This window comes from Macaca nemestrina, chromosome 2, assembly GCF_043159975.1.
Source record: "Macaca nemestrina isolate mMacNem1 chromosome 2, mMacNem.hap1, whole genome shotgun sequence".
Taxonomy (NCBI): domain Eukaryota; kingdom Metazoa; phylum Chordata; class Mammalia; order Primates; family Cercopithecidae; genus Macaca; species Macaca nemestrina.
In genome coordinates, this window is record NC_092126.1 from 44,403,405 (window position 1) to 44,427,402 (window position 23,998).

The window sequence follows — 23,998 nt, forward strand, 5'->3', positions numbered from 1 at the left end:
AGCCTGGCCATCATTCCCTCCCCCTTATACTGAAAACATCCACAGTAGTTCTCTATTACTTACAATATCCCATCCAAATGTTTAGCCAGGAATTCAAAGGCATATATAATCTGGCCATAAAACACTGAAGTTTATATGCCAATAATCCTATATAAAACTCTCTGTCCTCTCCTGCTGGTACTCCCTGTCCCATGGGCTGGGTACTACCCTCCCAACCCCATCTTCATATAATAAACTACCACCCAGTCTTCAAGACCTCACTCCAACCCCATCTCTTTCAATGTAATGCCCAAGACCTCTACAGCTAAAAGGGCTTCCTTCCTCTTTAGAGTCTCAGTAATGCTGACAGCTTGATAGCTAATATTTATTGTCCCATCATCTTTCTTTTTCTTTTTTTTCTTTTTTAGACAAGATCTCACTCTGTCACCCAGGCTGGAGTGCAGTAGCCCAATCTCAGCCCCCTGCAACCTCCACCTCCCGGATGCAAGTGATGCTCCCACCTCAGGCTACCAAGTAGCTGGGACCATAGGCACAAGCCACCACACCCGGCTAATTTTTGAATTTTTTGTAGAGATGGGGTTTCACCATGTTGGCCAGGCTGGTCTCGAATTTCTTTTCTTCTTTTCTTTCTTTCTTTCTTTCTTTCTTTCTTTCTTTCTTTCTTTCTTTCTTTCTTTCTTTCTTTCTTTCTTTCTTTTTTTTTTTATAGAGTTTCACTCTTGTTGCCCAGGCTGGAGTGCAATGGTGTGATCTCAGCTCACCACAACCTCCACCTCCCAGGTTCAAGCAATTCTCCTGCCTCGGCTTCCCGAGTAGCTGGGATTACAGGCATGAGTCACCATGCCCAGCTAATTTTTGAATTTTTAGTAGAGATAGGGTTTCACCATGTTGGCCAGGCTGGTCTCAAACTCCTGACCTCAGGTTATCCACCTGCCTCGGCCTCCCAGAGTGCTGGGATTACAGGCATGAGCCACTGCGCCCAGCCTTTATTTTTTTTGAGACGGAATCCGCTCTGTTGCCCAGACCAGGGTGCAACGGCGCAATCTCGGCTCTCTGCAACCTCTGCCTCCAGGGTTCAAGCGATTCTCCTGCCTCAGCCTCCAGAGTAGGTGGGACTATAGGCACATGCCACCACGCTTGGCTAATTTTTGTATTTTTGGTAGAGATGGGGTTTCACCGTGTTGGCCAGGCTGGTCTCAAACTCCTGACCTCAAGTGATCAGCTCGCCTCAGCCTCCCAAAGTGCTGGGATTACAGGCATAAACCATCGTTCCTAGCCCTATTGTCCCATCATCTTAACAGTAAATATTTGTTAACTCAGTGACTATTCCCAAATAGATTGTTTATTTTTATTTTTTAGAGACAATGTCTCCTTGTGTTGCCCAGACTGGTCTCGAACTCCTCTGAGCTTAAGTAATCCTCCTGCCTCAGCCTCCTGAGTAGCTGGAACTACAGCTGTGTGCCACCACAGCCTGGCACCAAATAGACTGTTAATCACTGAAGGTGTGCAACTAGTTCTTTATCTCACCTACACAGTGTGTTAGCTTGAAGGGGCATGAGCTGGTGAAGCAGTTTGGCTGTTTAGGTGAACCATGATGATTTTGGGGTGGTTCTTTCTAAGAGCTAACAATGCCTGTGGCCCTCTGTTTTTTGGAGTGCTACAAGAAGGGACAAATCAGATTTCTGTTATACACAGAATCTGATGCACTGTGATGCACTGTGCCCCTCTCAGGCAGACTGTGGCTATGGTCCTGCCTATCTGTCTTGTGTTTTCTCCCCTTTTTATCATTTCGAGGGACTTACTGAGTCCAATGACTGGTTTATGTGCTTTTGTTTCCCCATGTGAAGAATTCTACTAGGATTAATAATTTCACTGGGGGACAGGCACAGTGGCTCATGCCTGTAATCCCAGCACTTTGGGAGGCCGAGGCGGGCAGATCACAAGGTCAGGAAATCGAGACCATCCTGGCCAACCTGGTGAAACCCTATTTCTCCTAAAAATACAAAAATTAGCTGGGCATGGTGGCACGTGCCTATAATCCCAGCTACTCAAGAGGCTGAGGCAGGAGAATCGCTTGAAGCCGGGAATTGGAGGTTGCAGTGAGCTGAGATCGCGCCACTGCACTCCAGCTAAAAAAGAAAAAAAAGATCGTTAGGGATATCATAAGAAATACTTTGAACATCAAAAAAGAAAAAATTATTATGGTTGATTGAAACACATCAAAAATCCAGAAGTCTATAACAGTAAGAGAAAGCCAGGGAAAAAGCTTATGTGTCACCATTTGAAACAACTGTTCACTTTGAAAGTGGATAACGAGGAAGAAGTAGGCATTTATCCTGCCTTTCCAGTAGCAACTCTACTGCAGAAACCAAAATGACCCCAGATGACAAGGGAAAGCTCTACATACATACATTTATACATTTATAGGTTACATTTACATTTATACCGTTACTTTACACTGAAAGAATCATTTGCAGTACCTAAGGAAATTATCAGTTCAGGCAAGGATTATCAGTTGATCTTAAAGCTCTAAGAATGGGAAACTGGTTACTCATGCTGTACCAAAGTTATAGCACTTGGGTCACTCTCTGGTCATAGGAAATAAAAAACATAATTATATGATGGAGGCCTGGTCTCTTCCAAAAATCAGTGTAATAAGAAAAGAGGCTGTTCTAGTTTTAAAACAGTTAAATAATTAATAATAATAATAATTAAATAGAATATGTGGTTCTGGGTTAGTTCATGATTTGTACAAACCAGCTAAATGAAGAAATTTGAGTATGTATTAAGTATTAGATAATATTAAGAAATCGGGCTGGGCATGGTGGCTCACGCCTGTAATCCCAGCACTTTGAGAGGCCAAGATGGGGGGATCACAAGGTCAACAGATTGAGACCATCCTGGCTAACATGGTGAAACCCCATCTCTACTAAAAATACAAAAAATTAGCCAGGTATGGTGGCACAAGCCTGTAGTGTCAGCTACTTGGGAGGCTGAGACAAGAGAATCGCTTGAACCCTGGAGGCAGAGTCTGCAGTAAGCTGAGATCGTGCCACTGCACTCCAGCCTGAACAACAGAGCGAGACTCCATCTCAAAAAAAAAAAAGAAAGAAATCAATGTTAATTTTGTTAGATGTGAAAATGTTATTTTGACTATATAGGAAGACGTTTAATTCTTTAGAAATGCATACTGGAGAATTTAAGACTGTATCAGGAGATTACAAGAGATTTATTTCTCCCTCGCTCCATCACCATCCCAGGTCAGCTGTCACGCTCCTTGTCATCTGCAGTCTGGTGTGCAGGCTGAAGAAACAGCCCTGTGTGGGACACTGCTGGTCTTGTGGTAGAAAGAAAAGAAAGACGATGGAATCACACTGTGATTCAGATTGTGGGCTGCACTTCCAGTCATGTTTTATTGGCTAAAGTAAGTCACATGGTAAAGTCTTCTATCAGTGGGGGTAATTTTCCCACAGGGTTGGGCAGTGGGATTATTTAGAAATCAGTGACAAGGAGGACAAAGCATCTCAAACTCTGAGAAATAACAAAATTGTTTATCAGGAAGAAAATTATAACGTTAAATCCAGATGTTGAAAAGCAAGAAAGGTTGAAAATAAGTGAACTTAGCTTTCAACTCTAGAAACTAGAAAATAACAAACCAGAGAAGGTAGAAAGAAGGAATTAATAAAGATAAAACAGATAATATGAAATAGAAAACCAAAAACTATAATTTGATGTTTTAACAAGCTCAAAACATAGAAAGCCTTTGGCAAGTATGAACCAGGAAAGAAAGAAAGAAAGAAAGAGAGAAGAAAGAAAGAAAGAAAGAAAGAAAGAAAGAAAGAAAGAAAGAAAGAAAGAAAGAAAGAAAGAAAGAAAGAGAGAGAAAGAAAGAAAAGAAGGAAGGAAGGCAGGAAGGAAGGAAGGAAGGAAGGAAGGAAAGAAAGAAAGAAAGAAAGAAAGAAAGAAAGAAAAGAAAGAAAGAAAGAAAGAAAGAAAGAAAGAAAGAAAGAAAGAAAGAAAGAAAGAAAGAAAGAGAAAGAAAGAAAAAGAAAGAAAGAAAGAAGACACAATAACATGAAAGAGGAAAACAAGATGCAGAGATTTCAGATTTTTTAAGTGCTATGTACAACTTTATTCCAATGAATTTGAAAATCCAGACCATGAGAATGGCTTTCTAAAGAAATATAAATTACCAAAATTGACTCAAGGAACAGAAAGCCTGAACTTATCAATAGTAACGTAAGAAATAGTCAAAGATCTACCTTCAAGAAAGAAAACAAGTCCATATGGTCCATAATGTAAGGTTCTACCAAGAGTTCAAGGAGGAGATAAACTCCACATAATGTGAAAGACGGAGAGTTTACCAAGAGCAGACTACCACTTTTCAGCTACAGATGCTGTATAACCAAGGTCTGGTCAACATAAATTACGAAAATTGACTCAATGGGGATGACTACGATTCTGAATTCTTAAGCTTTTATCTCATGAAAACTAAAACAGGAGCCTTGACCAGAATGGTTGTTACAGCAGGTTCACATATTATTGAATGTTTGCACTTGTTGTTCATATCGCATTGATAATAAGTTTCCTTTTGCTTATGTTATGAGGTGTTAGGTGATACTACCATTTATTTAGCCCGTCTTTTTTGTGTTCCTGTCAGCTGATGCAATTCAATGTTAACAATTAAGTTATTTTCAGTGAGATTCAGGGCATTTAACAAATTAATAATTCAGTTGTGAATTTTTCTGCTTATTAAAAACTTTTAAAAATTAAGGCAAAGTTAAAATCTATGCCCAAAGTGAAAATATGAACACTCTTATACTTTGTTAGGTGAGTGGGCAAGTCATTCTATGCCAAGGACATCTGAGATATATGGGAATGACTCAGGCATAGGAGTTTAGGACTCCAGGCCAGGCGAATCTAGTTACTGGTGGGGACAGAGAACAACCACCTCATTGAGAAACTGCGAGGGGACTGTAATTACCAGGGACTTAGGAACAGAGCAGAGGTCAGCCAGGAACAGGAAGGTGAGGCAGACACCAGTTACTATAAACCTGGAAACTAAGGCCAAGGCAGTGGCAGGATAGAGTCAAACCAACCCTATCCTAAGCATTGACCCCAGTGTTAAAGGAAGTGCTGAGCCTGGAGAGGAGGTGGGGATAGTTAAGAGACAGGCAGAAGTTCCCAGTCACATTTATTGCACCAGACATATTAACTGCTTCCTTAGAATCTCAATTGCTGCCAGAAAAGACTGACAGACCACTGCTGTGAGAAGAAGACACCTTTATTTCCTGGGTCCCTGGAAAAAAAATGATGAAGACAACAAGCCTTTTGTTTGGTGTGTGCACCCGCCTTCCAACCCCGAAGTTAACCCCAGAAATCAAAACACATTCACTTTAAAAGACTGGCACATCTAAGAAGCCTGAAGTGCCTGAAGGGCATCATGTAACTAAGCCCCCTTTACAAAGACTTGGCGAGTCAACACTTTGTTCTAACTTCCAAAGTAATAGTTTGAGGATCAGTTCTATATGTAAATCTGGGAACCACAAAAGGAAGTTAATCTCTGCTAGTACTAGCTTGTTGGAAAAAGTCCATCCCCAAAGGCCACAGGCAGTAAGTGGCTGTGTCAGTTCAGAAGCCATACTGTTGGGTAATGTCCCACAGAACACAACACAAGGCCAAGATGCACACTGAAGCTAGGATTTGAGTTTCTTGGGGGCCGACTTTCATTTGTCATAGAAATAACATCCCACCTTTGTACTGGACTGCCATTTCCTCCCTCAGCACTATGTGTAAGACTCCTGTTAACATGTTTACTGTGGTTTCGAGTTGAATCCTGGGGAGAATCAAAGGACATTTTACTTCCTATCATTTTCCAAATTGAGTTCCCAGGCCTGCTATTGTCTTTCTTGAGTTTTCCAACTTGGCCTCCCTTTTTCAGTTCTTCTCTCACTTTCTACCTTTACTTTAGGTGTGCCTGCCCTCAACCTGGAACACTGGAACAAGCACCAAAGCCTTACGAAGAGGATCAGGACATCCTGCTGAGTGCCAGAACATTTCTTTCCCCAAGAAAAGGAAATACATATGGATTTATTCTCAGGGTCTACAGATTTAGCACCAAAAAAAAAAAAAGCTGCACTTAACACCAGGCCACTGTACAATCACCAGGACCTTTCTGGATGTGGAGCAACTTCATTTGGTTATTTCAGAATGCTTTGTAAACAGCGCAGACATGGACAAAGCATGGTTGAAGCATTTCAGTGGTACTTGTCTCTCATTTTCTACACGTGTTTTCCCAAAGGCTGCTTTCCCAAAGGGGCCTGGGGAGAGGCCTTAATCATCTGTTATCTCTCTTGCAGCTTCCTGCTCAGCCAGTGGCAACATCCAAAATATATACGAGCATTTCCTGTTCTTTCTCATTTTGTATAACCCACATGCTAGAGAGGTTGAGTTGTCTGATCTAGCTCCACATAGGACTTAGGCGGCACGTGGGAACCTAAGTCCAACCACTAAATGCTCTAATTACCCCTCTTCTTAACCTAGGTAAAGGGTGATCTCTTTCAAGACTAGAATGTGCTTATCTTTCCTTGGACATTCAAAACAAAACAAAGCAAAACAAGAGTCTGTTTTTAAATGTCAATGTCAAATCACAATATCATTGTATATCTTGTATCCAGAAAGGATCTTAGTGAATATATAGACCACGAGGCTTAAAGAGGGGCTGAGAATAGGTTCGGAGGATATGTTTGGGTAGGGCTTGTGGGAAGGTGGATGGTTGTTTCTCTTCCTTTCCTAGATACCTGAAAATGTAAGGAACCAGCCTAAAAATATGGAAGTTTTTGGGAAGCCTGTTTTCCTAATCGCTCTCATAATTCTGTTTTCAGTCTGAGGACAAGTTCTTGGTGCTTGCTCTTAAAGAGGAGCCTGGAAATGGAGTCAAGACCTTGCACATAGTGAACCCTGAATGTTTGTTGAATGGGTTAACAAATGCATGAATGACTCTAGGTTGAAATGCAGTTATTAAAGGCATTTATTTTTATTTATTTATTTATTTATTTATTTTTTTGAGACGGAGTCTCGCTCTGTCCCCCAGGCTGGAGTGCAGTGGCCGGATCTCAGCTCACTGCAAGCTCCACCTCCCGGGTTCACGCCATTCTCCTGCCTCAGCCTCCCGAGTAGCTGGGACTACAGGCGCCCGCCACCGCTCCCGGCTAATTTTTGTATTTTTTTTAGTAGAGACGGGGTTTCACGTGTTAGCCAGGATGGTCTCGATCTCCTGACCTCGTGATCCACCCACCTCGGCCTCCCAAAGTGCTGGGATTACAGGCTTGAGCCACCGCGCCCGGCCTATTAAAGGCATTTAAATAGAAGGTTGTGGCCAGGTGCAGTGGCTCACACCTGTAATCCCAGTACTTTGGGAGGCTGAGGTGAGTGGATCAAGACCAGGAGTTCAAGACCAGCCTGGCCAACATGGTGAAACCACGTCTGTACTAAAAATACAAAAAATTAGCTGGGCATGATGGCAGGTGCCTGTAATATCAGCTATTCGGGAGGCTGAGGCAGGAGAATCGCTTGAACCAGGGAGTCAGAGGTTGCAGTGAGCCGAGATTGCGCCATTGCACTCCAGCCTGGGCAACAGAGCAAGAATCCGTCTCAAAAAATCTAAAAAAGTAATAAATAAATAAATAAATATTATAAATAGAAAGTTTTAGGATTTATCTTGCCTTCCCTCTTTTTGACACTATTCCAAATTTCTGCATGATGTATTCAAGGGACACTGACTCCACCCCCAAGGTCAAGATTAGATCCTGTTGGGCTTGACTCAATCAACACATTCCATCTGTCTGGTCTTTAATGATTAGTTTAGGATGAACACACTAACCAAGTCAGGGCAGTGCTCACACCTGTAATCCCAGCACTTTGGGATGCTGATGCAAGATGATCACTTGAGGCCAGGAGTCTGAGACCAGCCTAGGCGACATAGCAAGATCCCATCTCTACAAAATAAAATTAAAATTAAAAATTAACCAGGTGTGGAGGTATGCACCTGGACTCAAGAGACTCAAGAAAGACTCTTGAGTCAAGAGACCCCTTGAGCCCAGGAGGCTGAGGCTGCAGTGAGCCATGATGACACCACTGCACTCCATCTTGGGTGACACAACAAAACTCTGCCTCAAAAAAAATTTTTTTAAGCTATTGATTATGCTAAGTCTCTCTTTTCTATTGGATTTGAACCTGAAAGCATGTAGGCTCTGAAGCTTCTTGAAATTAACCCTGAGGTGATAAAAACCAATAAATGGAAAGCAGGAGTTCAGGATTTGTTCATATCATTGGGGCGTTGGATCAAAACTTTCCTGAAGCCAGTAACCTCTAGAGTTTTCAGCAATATTCATCCCTGTAAATTTCTCTTTTTTTTTTTTTTTTTTCTGAGATGGAGTCTCACTCTGTCACCCAGGCTGGAGTGTAGTTGGTGTGATCTTGGCTCACTGCAACCTCTGCCTCCCAGGCTCAAGCAATTCTCCTGCCTCAGCCTCCCAAGCAGCTGGGATTATAGGCACCTGTCACCATGCCCAACTAATTTTTTTCTTTTTTTTTTTTTGTATTTTTAGTAGAGACAGAGTTTCACCATGTTGGCCAGGCTGGTCTCAAACTCCTGACCTCATGTGATCCGCCTGCCTCAATCTCCCAAAGTCCTGGGATTACATGCATGAGCCACCATGCCCAGCTGATTCCCTTATTGTATAAGTCAATTTAATTCTGCTTTCTGTTTTCTGCTATGGAAAAATAATTGACTAATACAAGCTTATGTGATTTGCAGGTAGTTGAAACATAATATGTATTCATGGATATTTCCTAACTCCCAAACCAACATTTAAACAAAAGATAATTTTCCTCATAATATTCCCAGTAAGGTAGAGTTATGTACTTGTATACAATGCATTAGAGATAGTGATTTATGTAAAAGTAATTAAGCTATGATCTTAGAGTGAGTCAGTTGCAACACAATAACTAGAATCAAGGAACTTGAATTCCCATGCCCCTGGAGACATTATCAAGTCTCTTAGGAAATATTGTTGTGATATTGCCTAGACATTTACAATTTTCCTCATGTTCCTCATAATAAGATTGTGAAAGGTAGTTCCTGTTTAAAAGAACGTAGTCACTTCTCTGACACAATTATTTTCCGCTAAAAACAAAAAGTCAACCTGAAAGGAAAATGAATTATTTAAATAATGTTAAGTCAGTTATTTCTCTTTTTTTTACCCCAAGCCAAACTGTATCCAGCTTTATTAAAGATACTTTCCATAAACAATCATGGTATTTCAGGCAGGACCTAGGCAGACAATCGTTACCAGTATACAACTTTCTTGGGTTTTTTTCTTTTTTTTTTTTTTGAGACAGAGTCTCGCTCTGTCACCCAGGCTGGAGTACAGTGGCACAGTGGCGTGATCTTGGCTCACTGCAACCCTCCGCCTCCTGGGTTCAAGTGTTTCCCCTGCCTCAGCCTCCAGAGTAGCTGGGATTACAGGCGCCTGCCACCACACCCAGCTAATTTTTTTGATTTTTAGTAGAGACGAAGTTTCACCATATTAGCCAGGATGGTCTCGATCTCCTGACCTTGTGATCTGCCCACCTCAGCCTTCCAAAGTGCTGAGATTACAGGTGGGAGCCACCGCGCCCGGCCTATAACAACTTTCAAACTCCCTTCTTTAATGGATTACCAAAAATCAGGAAGCCACTATAAAACCCAATGAGGTCTTCATCCAATGCTCTGAACAGGAAGAGTATAGAGTGAGGGTTGACATTTCACGTTTAGCATGTTGTTTAAGAACTTTTCAGGAGCCAATCCTGACTTTCAGAAAGTGAAATGCAAATGGCAGAATTTATCTGAAGATCCACAATCTAGACGTGGAACCACTGCTCTTTTGAGGGGTGCCATCTCAGTGGCATCACCGGAAAGTCCAGATTGCCTGACACACTGGTAAACAATGACTGGGGGTCAGGTCTCAACAGATGTCTGGGTTTAAGGGAGTTAAGCCTGTGCTGAAAGGTGGCAAGGGAGAAGAGGATATAAAAACGAATTTGTTTTTCCATACCACAAGGCTTTTGTGCCAAGGGGCCATGTGTGTCAAAGTCAGGGAATCCCTCCTCCTGGGAGCCAAGAGGAAGTCTCTCAAAACTAGGAGGGAAAGGTGTTTTCCCCACATCAATCCAGCTTCAGCGACATTCTGTTAGGGACATATGCCCCACCCCCTTAAAACAACAATGAAGTGTTCTGTGTGCTCACAACAAAGTTTTTTTTTTTTTTTTTTTTTAAAAGGTAAAACAGAATTACGCATTTTTTATAAAACTTGATTAAAAAAATAGTATTTCAAGCTGTATGGTCACCAGAAGTACACAGTTATCAAAAATGCAGACACTTCACTTGGCATCTCCAGCACTTTCAGCTTTCTGTGCCTGGTCTGTTTGGGCATCTCCATTTTTTGCAGGGTTATTCCCCTCCTTGCCAGGATCAGCTTTTCCCTTTTTCCCTTTGGGTACCTTCTCTCCCTTCTTTGCAGGGGCCTTTTTAGGCTTGGGCTCTGGCTTTGGAGGAGCAGGTTTAGCAGACAGCCTCGCAGATCTTCTTTGTGGTTCATCCTTCACCTTGGCTTTATCTCCTTTAACATCCCCTCCAGCCTTTCTCTTGGGCATGGTGGCATCATTGGCAGGACAGGCGCAGGGCGCGGGATGCAGCAGGTCGTGAGCTTTGGTTGGTCTGGGGGGTCATTCTCCCCTCTTCACACTGCTCCATCGGTTATTTCTTAATAAAATCAGATAACACAATCCTAGCAACTAGGAAATTGAATTCAAATTTTGAATTGCTCCAACTTTCCGCTGAGCATTGTCTAGCAGACACACCAGAAGCCCATGACTTGTTGGAATAGAAGGAATGAGTTCCGATCACTGTGTGTGAGCCATCTTTGTTCACATAAAGATGGGATGCGAAAGACAGGTCCTACTTTTCTTTTAGGCAACATTTCCTTATTCATAGAAGGATGCCCTAGACTTCAAGATATGGGAAGTATTTTCTTTACCTTCATTATCCCAGACCAATGAAGGGCTTTTAAAATCATAGACTATTAAAGAATCATGATCGACCAGGCACTTTGGGAGGCCAAGGCAGGTGGATCACTTGAGCTCAGGAATTCAAGACCACCCTGGGCAACAAGGCAAGATCCCCATCTCTACAAAAAAAAAAAAAAAAAAAAAAAAAATTAGCCAGGTCTGGTGGTGTACACCTGTAGTCCCAGCTACTTGGGAGGCTGAGGTGGGAGGATCACTGGAGCCTGGGAAGTTGAGGCTGCAATCTGCTGTGATCGTGCCACTGCACTCCAGTCTGGACAATAGTGTGAGACCCTGTCTCACAAAAAAAAAAAAAAAAAATCATGATTTTTCAGGTTTACAAAAGTACATTTTAGACTTTTTTTTTTTTTTTTTTTTCCAGATGGAGTTTCATTCTGTCACCCAGGCTGGTGCAATCTTGGCTCAAAAAACAAAATCAAAAACAATGATGAAGCATAAGACATCATTCTTTGATCTGCTTTGCCCTTTCAGAAGGAAATTCTTTCTGGCCCATCTTGAACGTCTGCATCCTAGGTTCAAGTGGTTCTCCTGCCTCAGCCTCCCCAGCAGCTGGGATTACAGGGGCCTGCCACCACGCCCAGCTAATTTTTGTATTTTTAGTAGAAATGGAGTTTTGCCATGTTGGCCAATTTGGCCTGGAACTCCTGACTTCAGATGTTCAGCCCACATCACCCTCCCAAAGTGCTGGGATTACAGGCATGAGCCACTGCGTCCAGATAATTTTTTAAAGTACTGATATTTAATGTATGGAGAGTTTGAAAATTTTGATCGAATTTGATAGTGAGTTTCTGAGTTAAAGAAATGGCACGGTACATAGGCATATTGCATGATGGTGAGGTTAAAAATAGAAAAAGAAAAAAAAAAGCACAGAATAACAGAAAGAAAGCCCCACTAGGAGCTGAGCTCTGGTCTCATTTTATGCATCTCATTGAATTTCTGTGAAGACTCAGTTTCTCAGTCCCTCTGGGCCTCAGTTTCCTCATCCATGAACAGAGGGGCTTAAGCCAACTCATCTGGAGGGACCCTTCCCTGAAGATCTAGGAGTGGATAAGACATGCTTAACCTACTACCATGTTAAGAATCATAATGTGAACGAAAAGCTACACATCCTTGGTAGCTTTTCTTCATGAGAAATAAATTGTTCTTCATGATGACAATCAGAAATAAATTGTCGAGTTTAGGATGATAAGACTTATGAAGGATTCTTGAGTAGGGAATCAAATGCCTCATATTTGGCAGGAGCATTTGAGTTTTATCCAAAAAAAAAAAAGAAATTTTTTGTTTCTTTTTTTGAGACAGAGTCTCACTCTGTCACCCAGGCTGGAGTGCAGTGGCACAATCTCAGCTCACTACAACCTCGCCTCCCAGATTCAAGTGATTCTCCTGCTCAGGCTCCCGAGTAGCTGGGATAACAGGTGCACTCCACCACACTCAGCTAACTTTGTATTTTTATTAGAGGCAGGGTTTCACCATGTTGGCCAGGCTGGTCTTGAACTCCCAACCTCAGGTGATCCACCCCCCCCCAGCCTTCCAAAGTGCTAGGATTACAGGCGTGAGCCACTGTGCCCGGCCCTAGGGCTATTTTGAGACTCAAATACCTTCAAGGTGCTGTAAAACATTGATAAATCTCAAGAGGCAACTTAAATAAGGAAAAACAAAATGAAAAACAAACAATGATGAAGCATAAGACATCATTCTTTGGTCTGCTTTGTCCTTCCAGAAGGAAATTCTTTCTGGCCCATCTTGAGTCAGTGCTCTTCACAAAAGAAGTATATAGAAAAACTGTAGTATGTATTATTTCAGAATATTACAGGTCCAAGGGGCCTGACAATTTAATAGGTACCTTCATTTTAAATTTCACTTTTGAGGCTGGGCGCAGTGGCTCACACCTTTAATCCTAGCACTTTAGGAGGTCCAGGCGGGCGGATCACAAGGTCAAGAGATTGAGACCATCCTAGCCAACATGGTGAAACCCCATCTCTACTAAAAATACAAAAATTAGGAGTTCAAGACCATCTTGGGCAACATAGTGAGACCTCATCACTGAAAAAAAAAAAAGTATAAATGAAGCCAAAAACAAAACTGGGCATGGTGGCGCATGCCTGTAGTCCCAGCTACTCGGGAGGCTGAGGCAGGAGAATTGCTTGAACACAGGAGGCAGAGGTTGCAGTGAGCTGAGATCACACCACTGCACTCCAGCCTGGCGACAGAGCTTGCAAGACTCTACCTCAAAAAAATAAAAAAATAAATAATAAATAAATAAATAAACAAATTCACATTTGAGGGAGGCTGTGCAAGCCTACTCTGGCTCAGGAAGCTACTCGATAATAATAAATAATAATAATATTTCAAATTTGAGTTAAATTTGCAGATTGTTCTGTAACTGACATATTAATCAAAAGTAAATCAAAACTCACTGGAGATTGATATCTTAGTCCCTTCTATAATTAAAAATAATTTTGTGTTTTTGACACAACTCTGTGGGGTTTAAAAATTATATTTTTAGTTAGATGGAAAAATCAGTATAAAATACTAAGTATATAGTATACAAGAGTCCATAGCTACTGTGGTTTTGGCTTCATTCATACTTTTTTTTCAGTGATGAGGTCTCACTATGTTGCCGAGGCTGGTCTTGAACTCCTCCGCTCAAGCAATCCTCCTGCCTCAGCCTCTCAAAGTGCTAGAATTATAGACATGAACCACCGTGCCTGGCCCCATTTATACTTTTTAATGAGAAGAGCATACAATAAGTTGAATGATATGAAATTGCTATCTTCATAGGTCAAAATTTCATTTGGTTTCACCTAGTAGCTAGTAACTCAGTTTATTTAAATTTTCTTATCCTGTTACTAAATAACTTAATTTTTCTTTCTTTTTTTTTTTGGCTGGAGTGCGATGCTGTGATATCAGCTCACCTCAACCTCCGCCTCCCAGGTTTGTGCAATTCTGCTGCCTCAGCCTCCTAAGTAGCTGGGGTTACAGCCCACCACCACGCCTGGCTAATTTTTTGTTTGTTTTTGTTTTGAGACAGAGTTTTGCTCTGTTGCCCAGGCTGGAGTGCAGTGGCATGACCTCCACTCACTGCAACCTCCACCTCCTGGGTTCAAGTGATTCTCCTGCCTCAACCTCCTGAGTAGCGGGGATAACAGGCGCCTACCACCACATCAGACTGATTTTTGTACTTTTAGTAGAGACGGGGTTTCACCATGTTGGCCAGGCTGGTCTTGAACTCCTAACCTCAGGTGATCCTCCCACCTCAGCCTCCCAAAGTACTGGGATTACAAGCGTGAACTTAAATCTTTAAGGAGGAAAAAAATATGCAGTTAGGAATTGTGGGGCTCAGAGTTCATAATAGGAGGAGCCAGCTTAAGTCCATTTTTCCCAACCACTTTACTTAAACCATCAAAGTAATACAACATATACATAATTAAAAAAAAATCAAAGTACAAAAGGACTAAGAATGAAAAGTACTTATATCCTGCCTATATCCCCCAGAAAAATATCCAAGATCTTTCAATCCTTTCCAGTTTTATTTCATCTGCTCTCTCTTTGGCTCTAAGCAACATGCTTATATGCCTATTTTTCTATTAGTCAATTCCAAGCACTATTAAGTCTCTGTTATGATAAATGAGCTATTTGTGTATTGTTCCACTTTATCCTCCATTTATATTTTGTTAATCATAGTACTATTTCGTTATTCTGTTGGTGATATTTACAATTTTAAAACTTTTACTTCCAGCTCCACCATCTTATTTATTTGAGACAGAGTCTCTCTCTGTTGCCCTGGCTGGAGTGTGGTAGTGCCATCTCAGCTCACTGCAGCCTCTGCTTCCCAGGTTCAAGTGATTCTCCTGCCTCAGCTTCTAAGTAGGTGGGATCACAGGTGTGCACCACCACACAGGGCTAATTTTTGCATTTTTAGTATAGACGGGATTTCATCACGTTAGCCAGGCTGGTCTCGAACTCCCGGCCTCAAGTGATCCACCTGCCTTGGCCTCCCAAAGTGTTAGAATTATAGGCGTGAGCCACTACGCCTGGCCCGTCTTTAAATAGGATCTCTAAACTCCTTATTATGTATGAAAAAGAAATGAACATTTCCACATCTTCCTTCAACTCTCACTTCTCTATAGACCTCCTGCCTCTGTCAGCTCCACCAGTACTTTTGTATTGTCAGAGTTTATAACATGGACATTTTGCTGTATGACTGGTCATTCTGCTGATCCTAAGTATTTAAAGTCAATAAACTGCAATTATATTGTTTTGATTATGTAAATAGGATTCACTGCAGAACAAAGTGCATCAGTTAGAAAAGGTAAATCTCTATCAGTAATCTATGCCACTAGAAAGAGGATGCATCAAACACCAGGGCTGAATGATTACATCTTCAAACACTCAATTAATGTGCTTTATATCTGTAACATAGTTTTCTGCTGTTTTTCATTGCTTTTCCTTTTGCTTCTTAACAAAAGCAGCACATGCCTTCATCATAGGACTAAATTTATCCAGGATCTTAATCCCACGCTCCGTGGCACGGACTCCACTTTCTGCTTGCAGGCATTCTTCTCTGTTGGAAACCAGTTGCTCGCTTGGCCTGCCAGACAGCTGTCATTCTAGGCCTGCCTGACATTGCACTCCTGGGTTAGGACTAGTTTTTCTTGGATCCCAAGTTTTTCTCATTCTTGGATTCCTTTGCCTTTTTACTGGCCCACTCTTAATTGATTTTTTTTTTTTTTTCAGAAAAACTTTATGAGACATGAGTTTCCTGAGTTCTGACATGTCTGAATATGTGTGGCAGCTTGACTGGATATGGTATTCTGAAACTTATTCCTCTAAAGGCGGCACTCCACTGTCTTCTGGCCCTGAGTGTAATGGGAAGACTGGTGCTGTTCAGACATTTGTTCTGTTGTAGTTGGCCTGTTGTTTGTTCTCTGGAAGCCTTCGGGATCTTCTATTAGTATTTTCTGTACTGTAAAATCAAAAGGTTATGGTTAAGTATGGGTCTATTTTTATTTCTTATGCCTGGCACCAGCATACATTTTCAGGCTGAAGACTCCTGTCCTTATCTCTGGGGAACTTTCTTCTATTATTTCTCTCATTATATTCTCCCCTGAATTTTCTTGTCTTTCTTCTGAAAACATACAAAGTGTCAATCCAGGAACTATTAGTTGAACAGCATCCTTCCTGGATTAACCCTGTATGTGTTTGGACTTCTAAAAATATTCTCATTTCCTTTTATCTTTCTGCTTTATGCTTTAGGAGATTCCATGGACCTCTCTGTTCAGTCCTTATATTGATTTTTTAATTTTAGCAACTATATTTTTAAATTCCAATAATTTTCTTCATGTCACTGATTGTGCCTAATATATATATGTATGTATATATATGAGTGTGTATATAGATACATACATACATATCTATATGTTGATTACAGATATATAATCAACTTATCTTACGGATAAAGTAACTTCTTAAATTTTCCTGCGGTCACTATTTAGAATACAAGAACAATTCTCTTATGTCCCCAGAATTATCTGTTTCCTATGACGTCAGCTTTTTAAAATATCTCCTTTTAAAAGTGTTAAATTTATACCCTCTTTTTATTTTTGAGACCATCTCACTCTCAGCTCACTGCAACCTCTGCCTCCTGGGTTCAAGTGATTCTTGTGTTTCAGTCTCTCAAGTAGCTGGGATTCCAAGCATGCACCACTACGCCCAGCCAAATTTATACCTTCTTTTGGTTATTTTTTCAAATAAAAGAACCACGAAAATGTGTATCAGGAAAATTGGCCATCCTTTGTCCCCAATATCTTTTTCACATCTGCTCCAATTTTTAAAAGCATTCTATTATGAAAAATTTCAAGCATATACAAAGCAAACACAGTATAATGAACCTCATGTACCCATCACCTGTTGATCTAAAAGGAAGACGCTTAGGCAAAATTAATATAGAGAGTTTATTTAGGCCAAGGTTGAGAAGTGCAGCCCAGGACACATTTCCAGGTTGCCTTGGCGAGTGCGCCAGGGAACAAAAGAGAGGCTTAAGTTTTTAAAGAAAAAAGGATGAATCAGGAGAAAAGGACAACTGCAAAAGTTGTTCATCAGGAATTCACTGGTTTACAGAAATGAAGTGGCTTCAAGAGATAACGATTTAGTTCAAGGAGGAGTTTCATTCCATGGATTTAATTTCAATGACTCTCTGGGCCTGATAATTTAAAGGGGTAGTCTTCCTCAGATAAAAAGCTGCTTTTTGGCCAGGCACAGTGGCTCACACCTGTAATTCCATATTTAGGGAAGTCAACTCAAGAGGATCGCTTGAAGTGAAGCCAGAAGTTCAAGACCAGCCTGGACAATGTAGTGAGATTCCCATCTCTACCAAAACAAAATAAAAATTAGCCAAATGTGGCCAGGCCTGGTGGCTCACGCCTGTAATCCCAGCACTTTAGGAGGCCAAAGTGGGTGAATCATGAGGTCAGGAGGTCGTAGGAGTTCGAGACCAGCCTGGCCAGCAGAGTGAAACCCCGTCTCTACTAAAAATACAAAAATTAGCTGGGCATGGTGGCGCGCACTTGTAGTCCCAGCTACTCAGGAGGCTGCAGCAGGAGAATCAATTGATCAATTGAACCTGGGAGATGGAGGTTGTGGTGAGCCGAGATTGAACCCCTGCTCTCCAGCCTGGACAACAAAGGGAGACTCCATCTCAAAAAAAAAAAATAATAATAATAATAATTAGCCAGATATGGTGGCATGCCTGTAGTCCTAGCTACTCAGGAGGCTGAAGCAAGAGAATCATTTGAGTATAGGAAGTGGAGGCTACAGTGAGCTATGATTGCACCACCGCACTCCAGCCTGGGAAACAGGGCAAGACCCTGTCTCAAAAAAAAAGTTACTTCTTTTTTTTTCCACACACCCAGCTTCAGTAACTCAACATTCTGCTTTTTTTTTTTTTTTTTTGAGATGGATTCTTGCTCTGTCACCCAGGCTGGAATGCAGTGGCATGATCTAGGCTCACGGCAACCTTCGCCTCCTGGTTCAAGCAATTCTGCCTCAACCTCTCAAGTAGCTGGGATTACAGGCGCCCCCCACTGTGACTGGCTAATTTTTGTATTTTTAGTAGAGACGGGGTTTCATCATGTTGGCCAGGCTGGTCTTGAACTCCTGACCTCGTGATCTGCCCTCCTCAGCCTCCCAAAGTGCTGGGATTACAGGCATGAGCCACCTCGCCTGGCCTACTGTGGTGGTATTAATAGTATTAGGTGGTGGAGGAGAGGTGGGTATTTGAATCCAGGTGCTGTCATTTGCTAGCTTCTTAACCATGGATGAGTTAATTTCTCTAATTTCAGTAATTGTAATTAGAGAATTAATTACAAAATTAATTACCATTTTGTAAATGCAGTTCCCTCATTTACAAAATTAGGGAAACAGTACCTCCTAATTAGGGTATTTGTAAAGATTGAGAAATAAATCACACTATGCAAGTAGTACGGAGCCCAGGACTTAGTTAATTATTTATAAGAGATCTTTATTATTACTGTGGAATTCCTAAGTATCCTCTACAGGTAGGGCTGTCAGATTTAGCAAATAAAAATACAAGATAGGCTGGGCGCAGTGGCTCATGCCTATAATCCCAGGACTTTGGGAGGCTGAGACAGGTGGATCACCTGAGGTCAGGAGTTTGAGACCAGCCCGGACAACATGGTGAAACCCTGTCTCTACTAATAATACAAAAATTAGCCAAGTGTGGTGGCACACACTTGTAATCCCAGCTACTCTGGAAGCTGAGGCAGGAGAATCGCTTGAATCCAGGAGGCAGAGGTTGCAGTGAGCTGAGATCGCACCATTGCACTCCAGCCTGGGAGACAAGATTGAAACTCCGTCTCCAAAAAAACAAAAACAAAAACAAGATTTCTAGTTAAATTTGAATTTCAAACAGACAAGAATAATTGTGGCGGAGTAGCTATGTCCCAGATATTGCATGGAATGTATACCAAAAAAATATCCATCATCTATCTGGACTTAAATTTAGGTGGGCACTCTGTATTTTATCTAGCAAAGTAACTTCTCCTTCAAAGGAGAAACTTAGAGTAAAATAAACTGACAGAGAATGTAACTGTAATTAAATTTTATATTTCATCTGCTCATACTTGGTAGGCCAGTGGTTCTCAGTACACACAGGATTTTCTCTTCCAGGTAATGCTCAACTTACCATATATCAGAGAAATAAATAGTTTCCATGTTTTGGAGTAGAATGTAAAAATGTCACCAAACTGAAATCTGTTGGATCTAGTTACTATACTGAACTAGTCATGCGTTTCAAAACTGCTCACTGAATTATATATTTCTATTTAAATCCTTATTTGGAAAACCACAAAGCACTAAATATGAAAGTCATATTAATGACCATTAAACATATACAAACTACAGGCTGGGCGTGGTGGCTCATGCCTGTAATCCCAGCACTTTGGAAGGCCGAGCTGGGCGGATCACCTGAGGTCAGGAGTTCAAAACCAGCCTGGCCAACATGGTGAAACCCCATCTCTACTAAAAAATACAAAAATTAGCTGGACGTGGTGGCTTGCGTCTGTAATCCCAACTACTTGGGAGGGTGAAGCAGGAGAACTGCTTGAACCCGGGAGGCGGAGGTTGCAGTGAGCCAAGATCCGAGCCACTGCACTCCAACCTGCGACAAGAGCAAGACTCCGTCTCAAAAAATAAATAAATAAACACATACAAACTACAAATCCTTGACAGCAGCCAATCTGTTTGAAACACTATTTCATAATATTCTTCTTTACCACTTTTTCTTTGTGTGCCAGGTAATTAGTTATCAAAGCACGCTTATTATTAGCACAGACACATACATGCACACACATAATGTAAATGAAGTGGACAGGTTTTGTTTCATTCTAAATATCTTCCATTTTACCTGAATGTAAAAGCCTGTTATGAACTCTACCAGTATTTTAGGTCTCCTCTAACTTGTAGTTATATTTGTAATGAGTTGAAAATAGTTAACTACTGCCATTTTTTTTTTGTTGTTTTTGTTTTTGTTTTTTGAGGCGGAGTTTCACTCTATCGCCCATGCTGGAGTACAGTGGCGGAATCTCGGCTCACTGGCTCACTGCAAGCTCCGCCTCCCGGGTTCACGCCTTTCTCCTGCCTCAGCCTCCCGAGCCGCCCGGACTACAGGCGCCAGCCACCACCCCCGGCTAATTTTTTTTGTATTTTTAGTAGAGAGGGGGTTTCGCCGTGTTAGCCAGGATGGTCTCGATCTCCTGACCTCGTGATCCGCCTGCCTCGGCCTCCCAAAGTGCTGGGATTATAGGTGTGAGCCACCGCGCCCGGCAACTACTTCCATTCTTTAGTTCTTTCAATCTTGCCTATGATTTAAAGAAGTGCATTCCAGTCTGCTTGCATGGTGCTTTGCTATTTCTAATACTGATTTCATGCCAAACTCTCCAAAATGCTTCTACAAATCTTTTGGTGTCATTAGCTCAAAAGGTAAATGGATTTTGGTTATTTTCAATGTCATAATTATAAATTTAGCTTCTCAAGCGTGAAAAAAAGCACTTCATAGTAATGTATTTTACCACTTTTCCATTTGTGGGAGATATAATTCATTATTTCTTGCTTTGGTAAGAAAAGTGAGGAAAAAGAAAAATTTATCCATTTGCAGGCTGTTTAAACTTCCAGAGAGATTATAATTCATCATTCCAAACAATAAGCTGGCTGTTACATTTCTCCATAATTTTTATTTGCTAATAAAACGGAGGCAGCGCTTTTTTTCTAAAGATAAAATAAAATAAAAATAAATAAAAACAACAACAGACCCCCCCCCCGCCCCACCCCGTACCTTCTGTGCAAATTCCTATTAAGTCATTCATCCTGTCAGTGAGTCTGAGGGCCCCGTACTCGTCAGCTCCATCTCGCGGAGGAAAACGCTATCGGCACCCTCAGCTCCGCCCAAGGGCCGCGATCTCTACAGGGGAGATGAAAAGCCGGCGACGCTACACAGGCGTGGACCCTCCACGAGTGTCCATTTCCTGTGGGTTAAGAGTAGGAGCGTCTGGGCAAAAGCTGGGAGCTTTCAGTTGCCAGGGCCCTTGGGAAAGCACGTATTTAGATTTCATTGATAAATTCAACTGAATCCGGAGAAAAATTATACTCCATTCACTGGCATATTTAGAACGGAATTCCCATTGACCCGAGGCTCCCGGTTGAATCCTTTAAAGGAGCCAAGCGAGGACGTTCTCGGAACAGCAGTGCACCGTGTACACGGTGGGAGCCCCGCGCGATCGCCCGCAGAGCGTCCTGTAGGAACGTCACAGAGCCCAGAGAACGCCTGGGGACGGTCGGGGAGGCAGTTCGGGGAGGGGACGGTTAAGTTCCCTCGAAGAGGACGCCGCGGGCCGACTGGAGTCTTTTTCGTGCTCTCCGCGCCCGCCCGCCGCGGGTAGCATCTTCTCAGCGCCCCGGCGCCCAGGAACGCCCAGGAAACCCAGTCCTCCTCCTAAGCAACCTGCGGCGCGGGGACGCCCGCCTTTTGCTATTGTTCTAAAAGTGCCTGCGACTAAACCTTCAGATTTTTAGACGTACTTCTCGCTTCCTCTGACCCGGGCTGAGGGAGCCCCCGAGGCTACTGAGGGGCGGGGCCGGGACGGGGTGGGGCGTCCTAGCCGCCTCAGGCAGCGCCCCGGCCGCGGGCGGGAGGCGGCAGCGGCGCGGGCCGAGCGGCGCGAGGATTGGCTGCGGCAGGCGGAGACGTCAGGCTCCCGCGGCCCAAGCGGCCGCCCGGCGCGGCGCGGCGCAGTCGGCTCGAGTACTCCCAGTAACGAGGAGGTGTTCTCGGCCGTCCCACCCTCCCCTGCTGTCTCCGGGTTGCGCCGCCGGAGCCGGGACGCGCCTCCGCTGCCCTCGCCGCCTCCATCCCCGCGGCCGCAGCTCCCCTCGCCGTCCGCGCGCGCACCATGACGAAGAACGAGAAGAAGTCCCTCAACCAGAGCCTGGCGGAGTGGAAGCTCTTCATCTACAACCCGACCACCGGAGAGTTCCTGGGGCGCACCGCCAAGAGCTGGGGTGAGCGGGCGGCAGCTGGGCGTCCGGGGCCGGCCTCGGTCCCGGGGGCGCCAGGCGCGGTCGGGTGGGAACGGAAAGGCGGGAGGCGGCTCCCCACGCCGGGGCCCCAGACCGCTCGACCCTAACCCGGGCGGCGGCGGCGCAGTGCGGCCCCATTCATTGCTCTCCGGGCCGGCCGGACTGGCCGTCGCTCGCTCCCGAAGCAGCGGGGCCCTCGGGCAGCCCGGCCGGGCCGCGCCGGTTCCTCCCTCCCTGCCGGGAGCAGGGCGCACGTGCTGCCCGGGCCTCCCGCCCGGCGCGGCGCCGGAAGCCGGGGACCCCTGCCCAGAGCCGGGCCCCGAGCGTGCGGGAGCCGAGCCCCCGGGCCTCCTTTGTACGGAGCGCTCCGACCCGAGAGGCCCTGGCGGAGGCGCCCGGCCCGCTGAGCGGTTCGGTGAAGCCAGACCCTGCCCCACTCCAGGGGAGAGGAAATTTCCACTCCCGCCGCTATCTTGTGACTCGTCCACGCTGCCACCCCGACCGGTCGGAAGAGTGCGACAGAGTGTTAAGTGTGGGTGTGGGTTCCTTAAACGTGTAGCGGTGAGTTAATCACAGAAGTACATTGTACGAGAAAATGCACTTGAATTTGGACAGTGAAAAGGTCCATAAGAAGGTTGTTTCCTCCCGGATTCCTTTTTAATTACAGAGATTTTCTTCCTTACAAATTTGCTCCTTTGAGGAATATAAATCCTGTCTGAACAACACAGGTTTTTGTTTTTGTTTTTTTTTCCTGTGTCTTCAAAACAGGAGAGTGATGGTTGTATGTCAGCAGCTTTTTTCTACGCGTGAGCTCTTTGTTTTAAAGTATTTAAACCATCTACCATGTAGAGTTGCTTTAGGGTGCCTTTTTTTCCCTAAAATTGTATCAATATCTGAATGCAGGCTAGAGCTTTTTTTTTTTTTTTTGGCCTTTATACTTAAGTAAACTAATTTTACCTTTTAAAAATCTTTTTGAAACATCTTTTGTTAGTGTGTCTTGAAAGACCATTTCTTTCTGAGTGAGAATAAATCTGGAGAGCTTAGAACTATTTGGGCACAGCATTTTTAGGATAAGCATGGAGAAATAAGCTGTGACTCAGAAAATAAACTGTCGCTGCGGACTGAAGTGGACTCCTTCAGGGTGAAAAGGCGACTTGAAGTCTTATCACAAACTGAAAGGGGCCTTGGAGGATTTTTAGCCCAACCCCCACGTTAGAGAGATGAGAAAAAGGAGACCTAGAGAGGTTGTGATTTTTGCCTTGTGTAAAATTACATATGCCACCAAGCCAAGAAAAGAACCCAGTTCTCCTTTAATCCTAGTCCAGCGGTTGTATTATTTTACAGATGCCTTGCCTAACTGCATGGTAATCACTCAAGATTTTTATTTAAATTGCCGTCTTCTTTTGGGAACCCACTAGTGTGATGAAGAAATAAATCTTGCATCCAGACTTACATGGGAACAAAAGAACAAAGAACATTTGTAAAGCTTCATTGCTTGTTTCTAGAGTGTACTAACTTTTTGCTGAAGAAACTTTTGAGTGGTGGAGAGGGATTAATTTTGATAGGCTACCTTCCTCCCTTTCTCCCTTCCCCAGTGCTTCCTCATTTCCAGAACAAAGTAACTCCACTTTGTGTTAGAATGACATTTCTTACTGCAGACAGTGCTCTTCAACCTTTGTATTATATGACCTAGGGTAGAGATTTTATTTTATTGGGTCAGTGCATTTAAATAGATAACATGTGCACAAATAAGTATAGGGCAATGTGTAAGGACTGTAAA

The 23,998-nt window shown here is 43.1% G+C and overlaps 1 protein-coding gene and 1 pseudogene across 3 annotated transcripts in view; one reads left to right on the plus strand and one right to left on the minus strand.

Moving 5' to 3' along the window:
- Positions 1-8,931: 8,931 nt before the first annotated feature.
- Positions 8,932-21,723, minus strand: LOC112424654 (non-histone chromosomal protein HMG-17 pseudogene; annotated as a pseudogene).
- An 89-nt stretch (positions 21,724-21,812) lies between these two features.
- The window catches only part of LOC105469989 (ATPase Na+/K+ transporting subunit beta 3), a 47,587-nt gene continuing 45,401 nt past the window's right edge, over positions 21,813-23,998 (plus strand). The window contains exon 1 of one of the 3 annotated variants that reach the window (XM_071091036.1): positions 21,813-22,200. Coding sequence is in view for 2 of the 3 variants with exons in the window: in XM_011721656.3 (XP_011719958.1) it covers positions 22,092-22,200 (109 nt within the window). In the remaining variant the exon portion in view is untranslated. The remainder of the gene's footprint in view (positions 22,201-23,998) is intronic. The other 2 variants (XM_011721656.3, XM_011721654.3) reach the window with 2 other exon arrangements.